The sequence below is a fragment of the Leucoraja erinacea genome, chromosome 15 (genome assembly GCF_028641065.1).
Source record: "Leucoraja erinacea ecotype New England chromosome 15, Leri_hhj_1, whole genome shotgun sequence".
Lineage (NCBI taxonomy): Eukaryota > Metazoa > Chordata > Chondrichthyes > Rajiformes > Rajidae > Leucoraja > Leucoraja erinaceus.
This window is the reverse complement of record NC_073391.1, coordinates 16,068,198-16,086,341: the sequence shown is the minus strand read 5'-3', so window position 1 is coordinate 16,086,341 and position 18,144 is coordinate 16,068,198. Positions and strand designations below refer to the sequence as shown.

At 41.2% G+C, this 18,144-nt stretch overlaps 1 protein-coding gene across 2 annotated transcripts in view; it reads left to right on the top strand.

Annotated features, from left to right (window-relative positions):
* Positions 1 to 18,144, top strand: part of lhpp (phospholysine phosphohistidine inorganic pyrophosphate phosphatase) — a 106,785-nt gene that overhangs the window by 21,131 nt on the left and 67,510 nt on the right. For both annotated transcript variants that reach the window (XM_055646758.1, XM_055646757.1), the window contains exons 2-5: positions 2,090 to 2,277; positions 5,361 to 5,514; positions 10,767 to 10,830; positions 14,502 to 14,594. In XM_055646758.1, coding sequence (XP_055502733.1) covers positions 2,090 to 2,277; positions 5,361 to 5,514; positions 10,767 to 10,830; positions 14,502 to 14,594 — 499 coding nt within the window. The remainder of the gene's footprint in view (positions 1 to 2,089; positions 2,278 to 5,360; positions 5,515 to 10,766; positions 10,831 to 14,501; positions 14,595 to 18,144) is intronic.

Sequence of the window (18,144 nt, the reverse complement as noted above, 5' to 3'; positions counted from 1 at the left end):
TGGAAAAGAGAGATAATAATGATAATTAACATTGTGAATACTGAATGCAGTAAGTTAGATTGCCATACTGTTCTAACCTTTACATGGTCTATCTGTCTCTTCCCTCCTCATTCCGGATCTCCGATTTTCTTTGCAAAGTAAAATTCCACTTAAAAGAAACATTTCCCAGTTCCAATGAAGGAATTTTGACCTGAAACTTTAACTCTGTGGGTATGCCTGACTTGCTGAGTATTTCCAGCAGTTTTTTTAAAAACTTTGGATTTCTAGCATCTGCAGTATTTATGATTTGTATCGATCAGAAGTTATGTACTCATTTGTTTTCATTTACTAAAGTTAAGTCCTCCTTATTGGTCTCTTGGCATTATTATAAATCTAAATATTTCCAGTCGGCAATATTTTGAATAGTTATCACACAGATTCCAAACCAGTAAGCAAAAAGCATTTGCTTATTTAACTCTTCAAATACTTTATTGAAAGGAAAATAAAGATTGAGGTGAAACATCAAATTTAAAGACAGTATTTTATAGATTATTATTTCTAATACTTTGAAAATGTTATTTTGAAGAAGTGAAAATTCACATGCATGTTAAACGCAAGAGGGTTGTTCAGCAGTAAATGGCATATTGTTTAAAGATCCACTTTCAGCTGTGGGCATTTGTGGTGAAAGTGCATGGACCTTGAACCATGTCAATTCAGTATATGTTCAGATGTGTAAGTCGCTTACAATGTTGAGGGCCTGACCCACTGCGGCGACCTAATTGGCGAGTTTAGGAGAAGACTAGCTTCGAGAAAATTGGACACCGAATAGTGGAGAGTGATAACGACCTCCTTCGACCTCCCTTCGCCTATATTGAAGACTATCTGTGACTACCTTCGACTACCCTCGATTACCTACGAATGACATGCCGTCCTACTACGACCTACTTCGACTAAACCTACAAGTAAAAACAATTTTTCCCCTCCATGGCTACTTTTTTTTTTACTCGCGGGCATTTTTCAGCATGTTGAAAAATACGCGGTGACTTAGCTGAGGCCTCGGGGTCGCGGAGACTACTCTCGAGCATGAAGGAGAGTTACAAAAACCTCCTAAGACCTCGTGTCGACCATGCTGCGAGTATGTGTCGAGGGCAAACTCTTCTAAACTCGCCAATTAGGTCTCAGCAGTGCGATAGGCCCGTTACAGTAATGATAGTGAATAGTGTCAGTTTTGCTAACATTAAATTTCCATCCATTGTATTGTTTTTGGACATTTGATTGCAATCTTTGAAGGCTGAGTTTGTTTTCAATCTTTGTTAGTGTAATTTTAGTTATTGATGTACATTTTGCTAAACCTTATACTTTCTTAATCAGGCATAGTTACTTAGTTAGACAGGCAGAACCTTTCTCACAGTGGAAATGTCAAAGACCAGAAGGTATAGCTTTAAGCTTGTGAAGGAAGTAACCGAAGATAGACACATAAAGCTGGAGTAACTCAGCGGGCCAGGCAGCATCCCTGGAGAGAAGGAATAGGTGACGTTTTGGGTTGAGACGTCTGAAGAAAGGTCTCAACTCGAAACATCACCCATTCCTTCTCTCCATAGATACTGCCTGTCACGCTGAGTTACTCCAGCTGTTTGTGTCTATAGCTTTCAGAAGCTTTTTGAGGGGTAAAGGAGATGTGCATGGCAAATATTTTACACAGAACATGGTGGGTGCCTGGAATGCCCTACCGAAGTGGTGGTGGAGGCAAGTTACAATAGTGGCCTTTAAGAGGCTTTTGGTTAAGCACATGAATGTGCAATAAATGGAGGGATTTGGATTATTTGCAAGCAAAGGAGATTAGTTTAGCTTGGTTAATGTTCGGCGCAGACATATTGAGTGGAAGTGACTGTTCCTGTTCTGTTCTATGCTCTAAGGTTTGGAGATAATGTAATCACTTCATACATCTCCCAATGAATAATGTTGGTATGTTAAGCCCTTAGTACGAGGAACTCTCTAGATGATCTTGCCTCTAGATGAAATGTATTGATCACTATTTTTTAAAGCTCTTGTAGATAGCAGCATTCATTTAAAACATTACATTTTAAGATTCACTTTTTTTCTGCTGCAGACTCAAAGAAGCCAGCCTACAAGTGCGTTTCTGTACCAATGAAACGCAAGCTACCCGGGAAAAGTTTATAAAGAAATTGCAGAACCTGGGGTTTGATATCACGGTGGATGAAGTCTTTTCTCCTGCCCCTGCTGTTTGTCAAGTTCTGAAGGAACGTGGACTAAGACCTCATCTTCTGGTACATGATGGTTGGTATTCAAACTTTTATCATTATCACTGCTGAATTTATTGGTATTCAGTATAGTCTTCATAAAATAAATAAAACTTCTTCACGGCAAACACACCATTGTTTTTCAGTTATTACATTTCTAGATTTTTTGTGTGGAGTAAATTACAATTTAACTATAAAGCCTATCCTACTCCCATTTGTATTTTTCAGAACACGGACTCATTTTTGTTTAGTCTTTATTTATTGACAAAAGCAAATTATATGATGCAAGGGTGCACATATTTTAAAGAGTAGTTACTGTTAACAGTTTTCTCTTTAGTTAAATTGGCATCATAAGCCATATAATGTGAAGGGTGAACGAGGAATATGGTCTCATGTCTGGTTAATGGGTAAAAGGTTGTGAAAGCTAGATCATTATAAAATACTCTCTGGTATAGTACCGCATAAATAAAATGTACAGTGCATTCAGAAAGTATTCAGACCCCTTCCCTTTTACCACATTTTGTTACGTTACAGCCTATTCTAAAATGGATTGAATTCTTTTTTTTTGTCATCAATCTACACACAATACCCCATAATAAAAAAGTGAAAACAGGTGTTTAGAAATTTTTGCAAAGTTGTTGAAAAGAAATAACTTAAATATCACATTTACATAAGTATTCAGACCCTTCACTCAGTGTTTGGCAGCGATCACAGCCTCTCAAGTCTTCTTGGGTATGATGCTACAAGCTTGGCACACCTGTATTTGGGTAATTTCTCCCATTCTTCTCTGCAGATCATCTCAAGCTCTGTCAGGTTGGATGGGGATCGTCAATGCACAGCTATTTTCAGGTCCCTCCAGAGATGTTTGATCGGGTTCAAGTCCGGGCTCTGGCTGGGCCACTCAAGGACATTCACAGACTTGTCATGAAACCACTCCTGGGTTGTCTTGGCTGTGTGCTTAACAGGCATGATATTCTTCCGATTTAAATTGGAGTTCCGATTTTTTTTTCCTAGAAATGATTCTGATTTTTCACCTCGACTAAACCACTCGATTCGACTATACCTCGCCTCAACTAAACCTCACACCCCACTACGAAACCTCACCTCGACTAAAGTTCACCTCACACTTAAACCCCGCCTCGACTAATCGCCGTCTCTCTCCCGCTCCCGTGGGGAGGGGCTACTGCCGCCGCGGGCGAGGCGGGGCTCGGGCTCGACGTTAACTTTCCCTTAATCCTGACTGGTCTCTCAGTTCCTGCCGCTGTAAAACAACCCCACAGCATGATGCTGCCACCACCATGCTTCACTGTATGTATGGTATTGGCCAGGTGATGAGCAGTGCCTGGTTGCCTCCAGACATGACGCTTGCCATTCAGGCTAAAGAGTTCAATCTTGGCTTCATCAGACCATAGAATCTTGTTTTTCATGGTCTGAAAGTCCTTTAGGTGCCTTTTGGGAAGCTCCAAGCGGGCTGTCATGTGCCTTTTACTGAGGAGTGACTTCCGTCTGGCCACTCTACCATAAAGGCCTGATTGGTGGAGTGCTGCAGATGTAGTTGTCCTTCTGGAAGGTTCTCCCATCTCTACAAAGGAACTCTGGAGCTCTGTCAGAGTGACCATCAGGTTCTTGGTCATCTGCCTGACCAAGGTCCTTCTCCCCAATTGCTCAGTTTGGCCAGGCGGCCAGCTCTATGAAGTCCTGCTGGTTCCAAAGTTCGTCCATTTAAGAATGACGGAGGCCACTGTGCTCCTCGGACCTGCAAGTGACACAAGTTGGGTTGGGCAACCTGATCAGCATGGATGAGTTGGGATGAAAGACCTGGTTCTGTGCTGCATAACTCCATTACTATTTTATTACTTTACTCCATGACTCATTGAGAAGTAAAATATGGAATATAGGATTAAAAAAAAAAATATTTTTATCCAAATACCCAAAATGTAGATCTGTGTTCACTGCCATTCATTAGGCTTTTAAAATTGTTCAAATTATAGAATGGATTTGAACTACCAGAGAATATTGTTCAGCTGTCCCTGGGTTGGACAAACCAGCGAAAAGTCATGAAATGAACTACATATCAGGATTCAGTTCCAACGAACTTGTCTGTAAGCCGAATTTTCTCTGTTGGTCAGAAACATCTGTTTTCTGCAGTAACTCTACTTACACTTGCAATAGCTCTTTCATTCCATTGAGTATCCACCCTAACTAACCATAATGAAACTAATGGAATACATGATGCACCTCCTTTGGTGACATTCAGAGGAAACATTTGTGCACAACCCGAGCTGCAACACAATTTTGTTTGATTGCTTATTCTAATGATGAGGCACTTTGTTACACAGAAATCCTATCTTCTGGTGAAATGTTAACATCCTTTTCCATAGATGCTGCCTGACCTACTGACTTTTTCATATTTTTCAGTTTTTATTTGGGAGATTTTCAGCATCTACAGTTGTTTTGTTATGTTCAATCCTGTTTATTGAATGTTACTGGTTGCACTGAAAATAAATTGATGTTATGTTACTTTTTCTAACCATTGAATTATTTAGGCTGCCCTTGCTAGTAAAAATTGCTAATCTGAGCTTTGGACAAACCAGCGAAAAGTCATGAAATGAACTGCATATCAGTTCTCTACATTGCTAGATTATTGAGAGAGATTAAACATTCAAGATGTTGGATTTCTTGATTTTGCGGATAACTTCATTTTGTCCTCGTTGTAAAATAGCACGTGTTCCCTTTAAAAACATTGAGAGATTTTGCAGTTTGCTTTTTTGGATAAATGTGTTATCCCTTTATCTGTACCAAATGCACTGTAGCCAACATTGCTGGGTTTTCCCCATCGCTAGAAATATAACTAGATGGATATGTGTAAGGATGTTGTAAAAAAAAGAGAGAGTAGTTAAAATGTGTTGTTAACTCATGTATACAATTGAACTATTAAGATATTTGAAATGCCAAAGCTCTCAACGCAGCATTTAATTTGTGTTCATCAAAACTTTAGTTTGTTCATGGCTTGATTGTACTAATTTATTGGTATAATCCAAGTCACAGCACGCAAAACAAAGTTTCCTCGCTACATGGACAATAATAAACCAATATGAATATCCTTCAATTTACTTATAGGTCTTCAACCAGAGTTTGACCAGATTGACCAGTCAAATCCCAACTGTGTGGTGGTTGGAGATGCTGCAGAATATTTTACTTACAAGAACATGAATGAGGCTTTTCAAATTCTAATGGGGCTAGAAAAACCTATCCTGATTTCACTTGGCAGAGGGTAAGAGTTTCCTTGTTGAATATGAATTACTTAAAATTTGTATGTGTTTGTGCATAATTATGCATAATTTTATTTTAAATTGTGTGGATGGAGAAAAATCAGATCACTGGAGTAAATGACTAAACAAGATTTCTCTGGTTTGGATGACCCATCATGCAACAAACAAGGTTGTAAAGTTTAAGAAGGAACTGCAGATGCTGGAAAATCGAAGGTAGACAAAATTGCTGGAGAAACTCAGCATCTATGGAGCGAAAGTAATAGGCGACGTTTCGGGTCGAGACCCCTCTCAAAGTTGTAATGTTCCCCAACATGTTAGTTGGTACGTTTTGTATTTTACCAGTTACTTTGCTTTAAATCCTCTTTGGTCTGTTTTCCTTCTTGGGATGTCATTGTTCTCAGTGTTATAGAAATGGACCCCCTGTTGTTTTTAAATGCAGGGTGTTTAAGCAATGTTTAGTTGGCGACTGGGGAGCCAAAACCAAATACTATTTTAACTTCACAGACACTTGGAACTGATGGTGGGAGAGGATGCTGTGGAATGAAGATGATGTTGTTGGATAATGGTGATGGATGGTCAGGAAGAGGAGGGGGAGATATAACCCAATGTATCTAGAGAACATCCCTCACAAGGAAGAAACTGAATTGTTGATGAAATACTTCAAAGGGGAAAAATTGTCCACCTACAAACATGATAGCTTTACCACCATTGAGATTTGGTGGTTTTGGACTCAACCGTTTGGAGTTGGAAGGTATAAGAGAAGAAAGAGACACTTGTGAACTCAACATGACCAACAAACTGAATAATTTCTTTTTTCAGGAGATTGAACTTGTGTTTATCTATGAGGAAGACTTAAAACAAAAATAAGATGGTTATCACTTGAACAGGAAACTCACCTTCGTCATGTCTGACAGAGAAACGTTAGAACTTAAATTAATGTCACTCAGCAACCAGAGCATGGAACGGCTCAAACAGAAATATGTACATTTTATATTATTTTGTTTCTTAGTCACATAACTCTGTGCAAATTCTTACTTTTTGCTTTAGATGGTCGATTGCTGACTCGTGTTTTCTTAACTCAGTTTTTACATTTATTCTAAGTACTAAGACTCTGGTTCTATTCCTTCCCATTCCACATTCTGTACCGACTGCATTACCCCTCCTTTGGCCAAACCTGCACCAGGTGTTCAAGAAGCACCTCTCTGAATTATCTTTGAGCTTCCCAAAAGGGCAATATTTCAAGCTCCTTGACTTTGTCAGAGTTTACTGTGGAATGAAGATGATGTTGTTGGATAATGGTGATGGATGGTCAGGAAGGGGAGGGGGGGATATAACCCAATGTATCTAGAGAACATCCCTCACAAGGAAGAAACTGAATTGTTGATGAAATACCTCAAAGGTGAAAAATTGTCCACCTACAAACATGATAGCTTTACCACCATTGAGATTTGGTGGTTTTGGACTCAACCGTTTGGAGTTGGAGTTGGAAGTTCCTGTGTTGTACTGTTCTACGATCAATATAATGCTTACCATGCCATATAGAACAACACTATTTTCTACTGTTTCCAAAAGTCAACAAAACCAATTTTAGGAAGTAGAAAAGAATGCTGCATAACAGCACTATCAATTAGGAACGGATTTCTAAGCACAAAAGTTAATCTTTTGTTTCAAACCACTTGATACCCTTGCTTAACTAAAAGCAGTCCATCTCAATCTTGACAATATCAGTGCCTGCAATGTCCTTGCAAGACTCACTTTGACATTACTGGTGAAAGTGTTGGATAATTTCATCCCCTAATGACCCATCTTAATCTTTAAAAGTAAAATCCATTGACCATGATCGTCAGAGAATTATTTCTCTGTTTCAATTCTATTCAATGACTTGGCTTTAAAAAAAGCAAAGTAAATTCATGACTTGGGCAAATAAATGCCAGTGGCCAGCAGCCAAAATTTTGTGTTATTAACTCCACTATTTGTTTGCCCTGCAGTGCAATTCAGATAACAATATTGATGCTAGGAGCCTACCAGTAGGGAGATAAGCAGATGAGGATATAGAGCAGGACCCACATCATACTGCCAAAGCAATGACAGCATTGCAGTGCTCTGATTTGCAATGCACTGCCAGACCATAATAAACAAACTCTACCTGGTGCCTGTTCTGGCTCTGCATGGCAATATGAAATCTGTAGCAACTTATGTTGATAGAATCAGTTACAAATTAGAGGCATTTATTGGCGAGGATATGGCCAGCAAAAAAAAAAATCAGTGCTGGAGTAACTGTGGGTCAAGCAGCATCTTTGGAAAACATGGGGAGGTGATGTTTTAGGTCAAGACCCTACCTCAGACTAATTGTAGTAGGTTGGGAGAAAGCTATAAATGAGTTTGGGGTGGGACAAAGCCTGGCAAGGGGATAGGTGGATACAGGTGAGGTGTTTTCTTTTTGGTAGATGGGTCCACAGATGAAGAGAAGACAAAAGGTTGTAAGATAAGGAGAAAGGAGTGAATTGTGAAACCATAAGTGGAAGGGAATGGGAAAGGGCACTTTCCTCTCACATGCAAGGGTTTGTCCCACCCTCACTTCTTTTCCAGCTTTCACAACACCCACCCCCCCACTATAATTAGTCTGAAGAAGGAGCCCGACATAAATGTCATGTCTTCCAAAGAGGCTGCTAGATCTGTTGAGATACTCCTGCAGGTAGTCACTAAATGTTGGAGTATCTCAGCGGGACAGGCAGCATCTCTGGAGAGAAGGAATGCGTGACGTCTCGGGTCGAGACCCTTCAGACTGATGTCAGGGGAGTGGGCGGGACAGAGATAGAATGTAGTTGGAGACAGTAAGACTAGCGGGAGAACGGGGAAGGGGATGGAGATGGAAGAGGAAAAGCAAAGGCTACTTGAAGTTAGAGAAGTCAATGTTCATGCCGCTGGGGTGTAAGCTACCCAAGCGAAACATGAGGTGCTGCTCCTCCAATTTGTGCTGGGACTCGCTCTGACAATGGAGGAGGCTCAAGACAGAAAGGTCAGATTGGGAATGGGAGGGGGAGTTAAAGTGCTGAGCAACCGAGAGATCAGATAGGTTAAGGCGGACGAGCAGAGGTGTTCAGCGAAACAATTTGCCGAGCCTGCCATCGATGGTCTCGCTGATGTACAGAAGTTGACACCTGGAACAGAGGATACAGTAGATGAGGTTGGAGGAGGTGCAAGTGAACTTCTGCCTCACCTGAAAAGACTGTCAGGGTCCTTGGATTGAGTCGAAGGGGATGGTAAAGGGATAGGTGTTGCATCTCCTGCGGTTGCAGGGAAAAGTACCTGGGGAGGGGGTAGATTGGGTGGGAAGGGACGAGTTGACCAGGGAGTTGCGGAGGGAACGGTCTCTGCAGAAAGGGGTGGAGATGGGAAGATGTGGCCAGTAGTGGGATCCCATTGGATGTGGCGAAAGTGTTGGAGGATTATATACTGTATGCAACGGCTGATGGGTGGAAGGTGAGGACAAGGGAGACTCTGTCCTTGTTGTGAATGGGGGGAGAGGGAGCATGAGTGGAGCTGCGGGATATCGAGGAGACCCTCGTGAGAGCCTCATCCATAATGGAAGAGGCGAACCGCCGTTTCCTAAAGAATGAGAACATCTCCTATCTAGTATGGGAAAACCTTGTCCTGGGCGCAGATGCGGCGTAGACGGAAGAATTGGGAGTAGGGAATTGGGAATTGAAATACTCCTGCACTTTGTTTTCTTTTGTAAACCAGTATCTGCAGTTCCTTATGTCTCGTTCAAATAGTCGTCTCTGCCTTTTATACGCAATGAGATAAAATGTTGTTATTTTTTTATATTCTGTGATTAAGGCTGGGTGTCCATGATTCTGGCTTTCTGTTTCCTAGATTAGAATTATCAATCATTTGTTCCCACATCACAATGATGATGATAAGTTCACTCAATAGATTCTGAGCTCCCAATCCTCCATTTTTTTAAAAAGAAATATACATTTTGGTCAAAAGTGCCAAGTGGCAAGTTAAAGTGCACCATTTAGTAATGTGGGAATCTCGGTTTGAATTAAGTCAAGTAAATAAGCAAAATCCTGGGGTGAGGGTGAAATAAACAGACAGGAGTGAACAATAGCTCAGAAAAACACAGCTGCCTACACAAATGTCCACACAAGTATAATTTATAATTCCATTCTCATATTCAGGAACTTAATTGCAATGTTTAAAAAATAATCAAAGGAGAAGTAATGTGTGCACATGTGAATATGATATGAATGTAAATTCTTAAGAACACAACAGCGCTCCAGAGTATATTCAAAACAGTCAAGATGGATCTTTACTCTAGCCAACGAATGGGAAGTTATAAAGTTATGTCCGTGTGACAAAATTACTCAGGGAGACGAGAGTAAACATATTGATTTACATTCAGCATCTATTTTTGGTGGGAAATGGACCTGACAGTGTAATGTCTCCGGTCACGCCGGTGTTAGCTTACGCTAGGTTGTGGAAGGTGAATGGCTGCTCAAGCAGAGGTCAAGTGGTCATTTGAAAAAGAGGCTTTGCTATATAATTGAAAATGGCAGCAAGATAAACTATAAAACCATGTCCGACCATGTTACGCATTTCTCATCTGCTGTCGGAGACCTTAATGCAGTCCATCTGGCATAGAGCAGAAATAGTTTAGAAAAAATTATTTGCTCAATAATTCTGTCACTCAGCTGACATTATCTGCTTGAGTGAAGGTGAATTACATTTAAGAGAGAGGACAGTATGAGGTTTTTTTCAATAAGTTTATTGTAGCTTGTAAAAACCCGAGAGATATTTAACATTTTATCCGTTCAGTAATCTTCACATTTCCTGACGTACTTTGCTTTTAATGCATGCTTATTTTGAAAGGCTTCACAGAAATAATTTTGTTCTTCATATTGACAATGAAATATTCAATCACTTCAGTTGATATTTGTCTTGAAGGAATCCATTTGACACATTTTTCCCAGCTGAAAAAGGCTCCATATTAGAGTTAAAATATCAGAAGACATTTACTGCTTTTCAAAACAAATTAATGTAAAGTCTCTAAAATTGAGCTGTATTCATCTTTCCTATTCTGTTTGTCATATGATTATGTGCATCACGGCTGCTATTGTTTGCTTTCTTTGCTGAAGGAGAAATTGTAAGAGATGCTGTGTTTAATATACAAGAAGCTGCAGCTAAACTCTGTGTGTATCTTCCATGTTATATATACATCTCTACATTTCTTTCTATTTCCATACATTAGGCGATATTATAAGGAAACAGATGGGATGAAACTTGATGTTGGAGCTTACATGAAGGCCTTGGAGGTATGAGGATCCTTTCTCTTTTAAGACTGTTACTGCATTATTCATATAATGTTACAGCAACAATTTTACAACAGAATGTTACCATTTATGGTATATGGTATTATAGAAGTATGAGAAGCATAGCACTAAATGAAATGAAAGCATTTGTTTATAACTCAAATTTAGAAAATACAGAAACTAATTTCCTTAAATATTGATCCTCAGGCACATTTGATACACTTGATAGGTGCTGCATATAGCTCTAGTACAAAATCCAAAATCACAATTAGAGTTCCAAACTTGGGCATCTTTGCTTTAAGAAATTGTTATCATGGTTGTTTCCCTTTCAAGTGACCTAAAACCCTATCTGCATTTTGACACCGGCTGCTTGCTAGTTACGCAGGTATGCAGTTGAGTAAGAACACAGGAGAGCAAGCAAAAAGAGCAAACAGGAAAATGGTATGTGAGAGGATTATGTTGTCCAGGGCCTCCGGGGTATAATGCTCCTGAGAGAGGAGCCATCCTGATCAGCGAAGGTATCGTGCCTGTAAATCAAGGGGTCTGAGCTGCAGTGTTTGTGGATGGCCTTGTGATGAAGCCACTGGTAATATCTCCAACAAGTATTAGCAATTGGTTATGGGCTCTTGGTGCAAAGGAAGAACATGACAGGAGACGGAAGAGGGAAAGTACAGGACTGTCTTTACAGAAATAAGTTACTCTTACCACAAATACAGCAGCATTCATTCACTTCCTATGAAACAGAGATGGTGCAAATCTGCAATAAAAACAAAATATACTGGAAGCTGGTCAGGCAGCACCTATAGAGAGGTATACAATCCATATTTCATTCTGTCACCTTTCAACAATGCAACTTTTAGGTAGCATTCATAGTCATAGAGCTATACAGCTCAGAAACAGGCTCTTCAGCTCACCTTGTTTAAGCTGCCTGGCATTTTGGATTAGTCCCATCTGTCTGCATTTGTTCTATATCTCTCTGTACCCTTCCTATCCATGGAGGGAGATTATCAGTGAGAGAACTGAAGACATATAGAGGATAATTTTCACAGATAAGAAGATTTCTCAAGGGAGGAGCAAAATTTTGCTTCACATGATTCTTATGTGAAATTCTGTACATAGTTAAAAATAGTGATTGGCTTAATTCAGTAACATGGCATAATGATGTATGTTAACCATTTTTTTAAATGGTCTAACTGTTTTCCTAAGACTTGCAAATGCACTGAATTACTCAGCAACATGTTATCTCACATAAATAGAAACAGACAGTGGTGGAAATGTTCAGTGGACCAGTCAGCATCTGTGGAGAGAGGAACAGAGTTAATGCCGGTGATCTTTCATTTGACCATCAGGGATAATGTTCCACAGATTGGCATGCTGCCCAACATTGTTAGTCCCCTGCCATTGGACCTTGATTTTCCTATCAAGATGCCTCTGGACATAGTTTTTTGCCAGGAATCAGTTCCCTGCTGATGAGAGAGGTCGTACACATTGGATACATTCATACACCACTAAAGCCACGTGGGCACAGGGCAAAAACAACTCGACAATTCAAACTATTACTTTTTTATCTAATTAAAACACACAGAAAATAAAGAGAACATACACTTCTGTTTACCATTCTGTTCTCAGCAGTTTCTTCCGATTGATTGTGAGTGCCTGCTGGCCCAGTCTGGCATAGGCCCAGTCAGCTGATACCCTGGGCAATGTGCTGACACGTCTGGAGAATTCTGTGCTGCTGGAATTGACTGGCACAGCACAGCTTTGCTGAGAGCAACACTTAGTCTGAAGAAGGGTCTCGACCCGAAACGTCACCCATTCCTTCTCTCCAGAGATGCTGCCTGTGCCGCTGAGTTACTCCAGCATTTTGTGTCCAACTTAGTTGCAGCAGATGCTGGGTATTAGCCTGCACTAAAGAATCTCTAGCATCCTCTGAGTTAAAAAAGATAAAAGCTGGGGAATCCTTTCAAATCTGCCAGCTTTTCAGTGGAAGAACAAGAGTATTATTGCCTGCTTTGCTGTGCCAGTGCATCGCAGCCAAAAATCACAAACTCCCTCTGCTGGGTGCACACTATATTACATGGTGTAGTGCTGATCATGTGATCTTGCTGCACACTGCATTGGACATATTCAGTTTAATTGACATGTGACCTATTGCACAACATGGTTATAGGAAAATACACATTTAAATGTCAGGATGAAAGACTAAACGCATCAAGGTTACTTTTGTACTTCTGCGATGCATGACACGTAATCGGTTAGATTTTGTGGGGTAGTATTGCACACAAAAATCCAACATTACCCTACTTAATAATCGGTAACATCAAGATTTCTGTAGAAGGCCAGGTCTCCAAATTACTGGTAGCTTTTTGCGATATTTTTCATTACTAAATATTGAACTTTTGCCAAGGTACAATAGAAATCCAAGTAAATAGTGTGCATGGCTACATATGTTTCAGGAGATCATCTCTAATGATGTCAGTGACTACAAGGGAGCGAGCCAACTATCAGCATATTTGGATGTTTATAAGTACTTTGTGTTTAGTTAAAAGGTTTTGAATAATTGTACTTGTTTTGACACCCAGCTAACCCAAGGGCATTGCATATCTTAGCTAACCATCAATATTTGCATGGCTTCTTTGGGCTTGGGCAAGTTCCCAAGCATCCACATTGCAGGCCAGCTTTTCTCAACAAGTTCCTGCACTAGAGGGAGGTGTAAAGATATTTGTTGAATTGTGCTGCTAAATTGCCACTAAAACCAGGGCAAATGTCATCTGTATTTGCTATGCACGGTATCTATAGTTAGGAGCATCATTACTCTCAAAAAGAGTAATTTCCATGACACTCAAAATAATTTCTGATCGAACATTGGCTGTTCTGTTGTGACACCAGAGCTTCATCTAAAAAATGAAAACCCTTCATGAAAAATGCATCATATTAGTTGTCAGAGTAAATAATTATTCATTTAATTGTCGCAGTAGCTACTTGTTGTATCTTACACATGTTTAAAAATAGAGTCATCAGAGTTATACAACATGGAAGCATGTCCTTTGGCTCAACTTATCCATGTCATCCAATTTGCTTAACTAAGCCTAGCCCATATCCTTCCAAACCTGTTAAACCATGTATAAATCAGGAACTGCAGCTGATGGTTAATATACAAAAGGATACAAAGTGCTGAAGTATCACAGCAGGTCAGGCAGCATCTTCTAGAAAGCATGGATAGGTGACGTTTCAGGTGAAGTCTGAAGAAGGGTCTCGACCTGAAACATCACCTATTCATGTTTTCTACAGAGGCTGCCTAACCTGCTAAGTTACTCCAGCATTTTGTGTCCTTCTGTTAAACCATGTACCTGTTTAAGTGTCTTTTATGTGTCATATTTGTACCTGCTCTACTTGTCCTCTCGTTCCATGTAAGCACTATCTGTGTGAGAAAATTTACACCTCGAATCTCTTTGAAACCTTGCTCCTCTCACCTTAAATTACGCCATCTGGTTTTTGACTCCCCTACTCTAGAGAAATGACTGTAGCTGCTCAGAATAAATATTTAAATAACTTCCAACTTCACTACTTTGCTTTCATGTACTTTAATGAAAATCTGTACTTACAGCTTTGTTTGCAATATTTTCTCACAAAGAGCACATGAATTTGATTTTTCTTTCCATTGCTTCTACTAGTATGCCTGTGATATTGAAGCTGAAGTTGTCGGCAAGCCAGCAGAAATGTTTTTCTTGTCCGCTTTATCTGATATGGGCTTGGAACCAGATCAGGTAGGGGTTAATCTTTAACACAACATATTGGAATTGTCACTTGTGTAAAACAAAATCATGTTTGAACTGTTTCTAGTGGTTTTCACTGAGCTTTCAAGTATTTGCAGATCTTTCTTTGATGAATAGTTAGTTTTACTTTATTGCAGATTATTGGATTGTTGTTGTGCATAGAGAAATAATGCTACAAGTTTAAATAAGTAATAAGGAATAAATGTAGAAAATGTTTTGAAAATATGATAAATGCAGAAGTAACCTGTATAATTATAAAAGGGAGTTTTAAATTCAAAAAGTAATGAGAAAAATAAGAACAGCGTTTTATCTGCATTGTGAACCAAAATAGGCTGTGGGCCGAGCATCAAAAATGTGTTTTGGAACTACATGAAATTTTGCACAGATTTAGATAAAATATAATTGAGGAGGAAGTCATAACTCGTCTCACACACTGTGTGTGTGTGTGTGTGTGTGTGACTGTAATCATATATAATTATAAATGACTGTAATCGTATATAATTATTTATAATTATATTATATAAAAATAATATAATTGTGAGTGTGTATTTTGAATGAGACTGCCGCAGAGGACCGGTTTCTGAACCCGCCTAATTAATGGGTGAGGGCAGTTCCTGTGGGTTCCATCATTTACTGAACCCCACTGACTGCCAGTGTGCAGAGTGGGGTCACGGCCATAGTGGGACTGGGGCAGTGCCAGGCTGGGGAAAGGCTAAGGTATCATCCTCTGACAGGAAAATCCCTAACTCTAACTCGCCCCCTCTTCCAGAGCTGCCCACAGCTGGAGCTGGAGCTGCTTTGGGACCGGCTGCGGGCTCCATACGTGTGGCCCCGCAACGCGTCCACCCCGGCCAGCATGCTCTTCTCGAACATCGTGGTGATGATGGTGGGGAGCAGCACTGCCCTGCACGCCGCCCGGGCCGCCTTCAGCACCACCATAGCGCCGGCTCCGTCAGTCTGCCCGCTTGATCGCTGCAGCACCGGCCGTTCGACAGCCCAACCGACCACTTGCAGCACCCACCGGTGGCCCGGCCACTCTCACGACCCACCGACGGGCCGGCCTGGCCGACTACTCCCACGACCCACCGGTGGCCCGGCCTGGCTGACCACTCTCACCATCCATGGGCGGCCTGACGGTCTGACTGCCCGACCAATCCTCCACAGCATCCATCGGCCTACCGACAAGCCCAACCGACAGACTGACCGACCGACTGACTGACCCTAACCCTAACCCTTTTTATTTTCATTTTTATTTAACAGTTCACATCATAACTTTATAAAGATAAATCAATTGAAAAACAAAATGATCAGCAAGATTAGCATTACCTTTATTCCTTGGAAACCTTGCTATTGATGTAATGAGGAGGCAGCCATGATCCCATGGTCCTCGCTGTCTAGCGACTATAAAACAAAGCGCGGGATTGGTCAATTTGCGTCCGACCTCAATGTCAAACGTGCATTGAATGGACAATTACTACTTGGAAAATTGGAAGTTTTTCTCATATTTAATAAAATGTGCAGGTTTTGGTCTTGACACATTTCAGGTATGATTTATATAACATTTTTACACAATATGTTAAAAATTCTGGTAGTTCCGTGAGTTGGGTCACAAAATTGAACGAAAAAGGTCCACGGCCCAGCCTAAAATCTAGAGAGTGGTATAACATTGACAATTGAGTGCAAGTTTAGATTATTGAGCAAGCACATAGTCCTGTGCCAGACCAGGTGAGTAATTATTTGTGACTTGAAATGTACTTTTTATTTTTGCTTTGCCAGAGAAAAAAAAAAAACTTCATTGAAAATAGAGTCACTCAATGTATATTGGATCTCATTTTCAGTTTACACATGGCATTTCATGGATTGATGCCTCAGTTAACTGAAGTCTCAGTCTGATGAAGGGTCTCGACCTGAAACTTCACCTATTCCTTCGCTCCATAGATGCTGCCTCACTCGCTGAGTTTCTCCAGCATTTTTGTCTGCCTAACCAGGTATCAAACTGTGATCTCAAAACCAGAATAAAAACTGGATTAAAACAGAAAATTCTGAAAACAATCAGCAGCACCTATGGTAAGAGAAACTGGGATAACATTTCAGGTCTGAGACCCTTCATCAGAGTTGTTGAGTTCTGACAAAAGGACTCAGACCCGAGACATTTATCTCTGTCTCTCTTTCTACTGATGCTTCCTGGCATAGACAATAGACAATAGGTGCAGGAGTAGGCCATTCAGCCCTTCGAGCCAGCACTGTAATTTAATGTGATCATAGCTGATCACCCCCAATCAGTACCCCGTTCCTGCCTTCTCCCCATATCCCCTGACTCCGCTATTTTTAAGAGCCCTATCTAGCTCTCTCTTGAAAGCATCCAGAGAACCTGCCTCCACCGCGCTCTGAGACAGATAATTCCACACAGAGATAAAGGAGAGAGAGAGTGAGAGGAGAGAGAGAGAAGGGAGAGAGAGAGAGTGAAAGGAGGGTGAGAGAAGGGGAAGAGAGAGAGAACGGGGAGAGAGAATGGGGAGAGAGAACAGAGAGAGAGAGAGAGAGAAAAACAAAAAACGTTGGCACGTTATAACTCACAGGCGCCCCATGCTGAACCCCCCGCTGCACTATTGCGCCCTTCTTCACTGCGGCCTGTGATGTCTCGGCTCTGACAATTCGAGGGATCTAACCGGTAACAACACTAAGAGCAGTCCCGGGCCGCCACTTGCAATTTTGCAAATAGCAGAAGGATGATTGGTGGGTGGGAGTGGGAAAATATTCTTTGCAGACGTTTGCAGAAACGTAATGAAAACCTGGTCCTGTTCAATGTGTATGAAAATATAAGCCTCCACATTTTATCCTAGGCTGAGGATGTTTATTAAATAGGTAGACAAAAATGCTGGAGAAACGCAGCGGGTGAGGCAGCATCTATGGAGCGAAGGAATAGGTGACATTTCAGGTCCATTCGTAACAAGAGCAGAGTCCCCCTTGTCCTCACCTTCCACCCTACCAGCCGTCACATACAACAGATAATCCTGCAACATTTTCGCCATCTCCAATGGGATCCCACCACTGGCCACTTCTTCCCATCTCCTCCCCTTTCAGCTTTCCGCAGAGACCGCACCCTCCGTAACTCCATGGTCATTTTGTCCCTTCCCACCCAAACCACCCCCTCCCCTGGCACTTTCCCTTGCAACCGCAGGAAACGCTACACTTGTCGCATTACCTCCCCCCTTGACTACATCCAAGTGCCCAAGCAGTCTTTCGAGGTGAGGCAGAGGTTCACCTGCACCTCCTCCAACCTCATCTATTGCATCCGCTGCTCTAGGTATCAACTGCTCTTCATCGGTGACACCAAGCGCAGGCTTGGCGATCGCTTCGCCCAACACCTCCGCGAAGTTCGCATTAACCAGCCTGATCTCCCCGTGGCTCAGCACTTCAACTCCCCCTCTCATTCCGAATCTGACCTTTCTGTCCTGGGCCTCCTCCATGGCCTGAGTGAGTCCCACCGCAAATTGGAGGAGCAGCACCTCATATTTTGCTTGGGTAGTTTACACCTCAG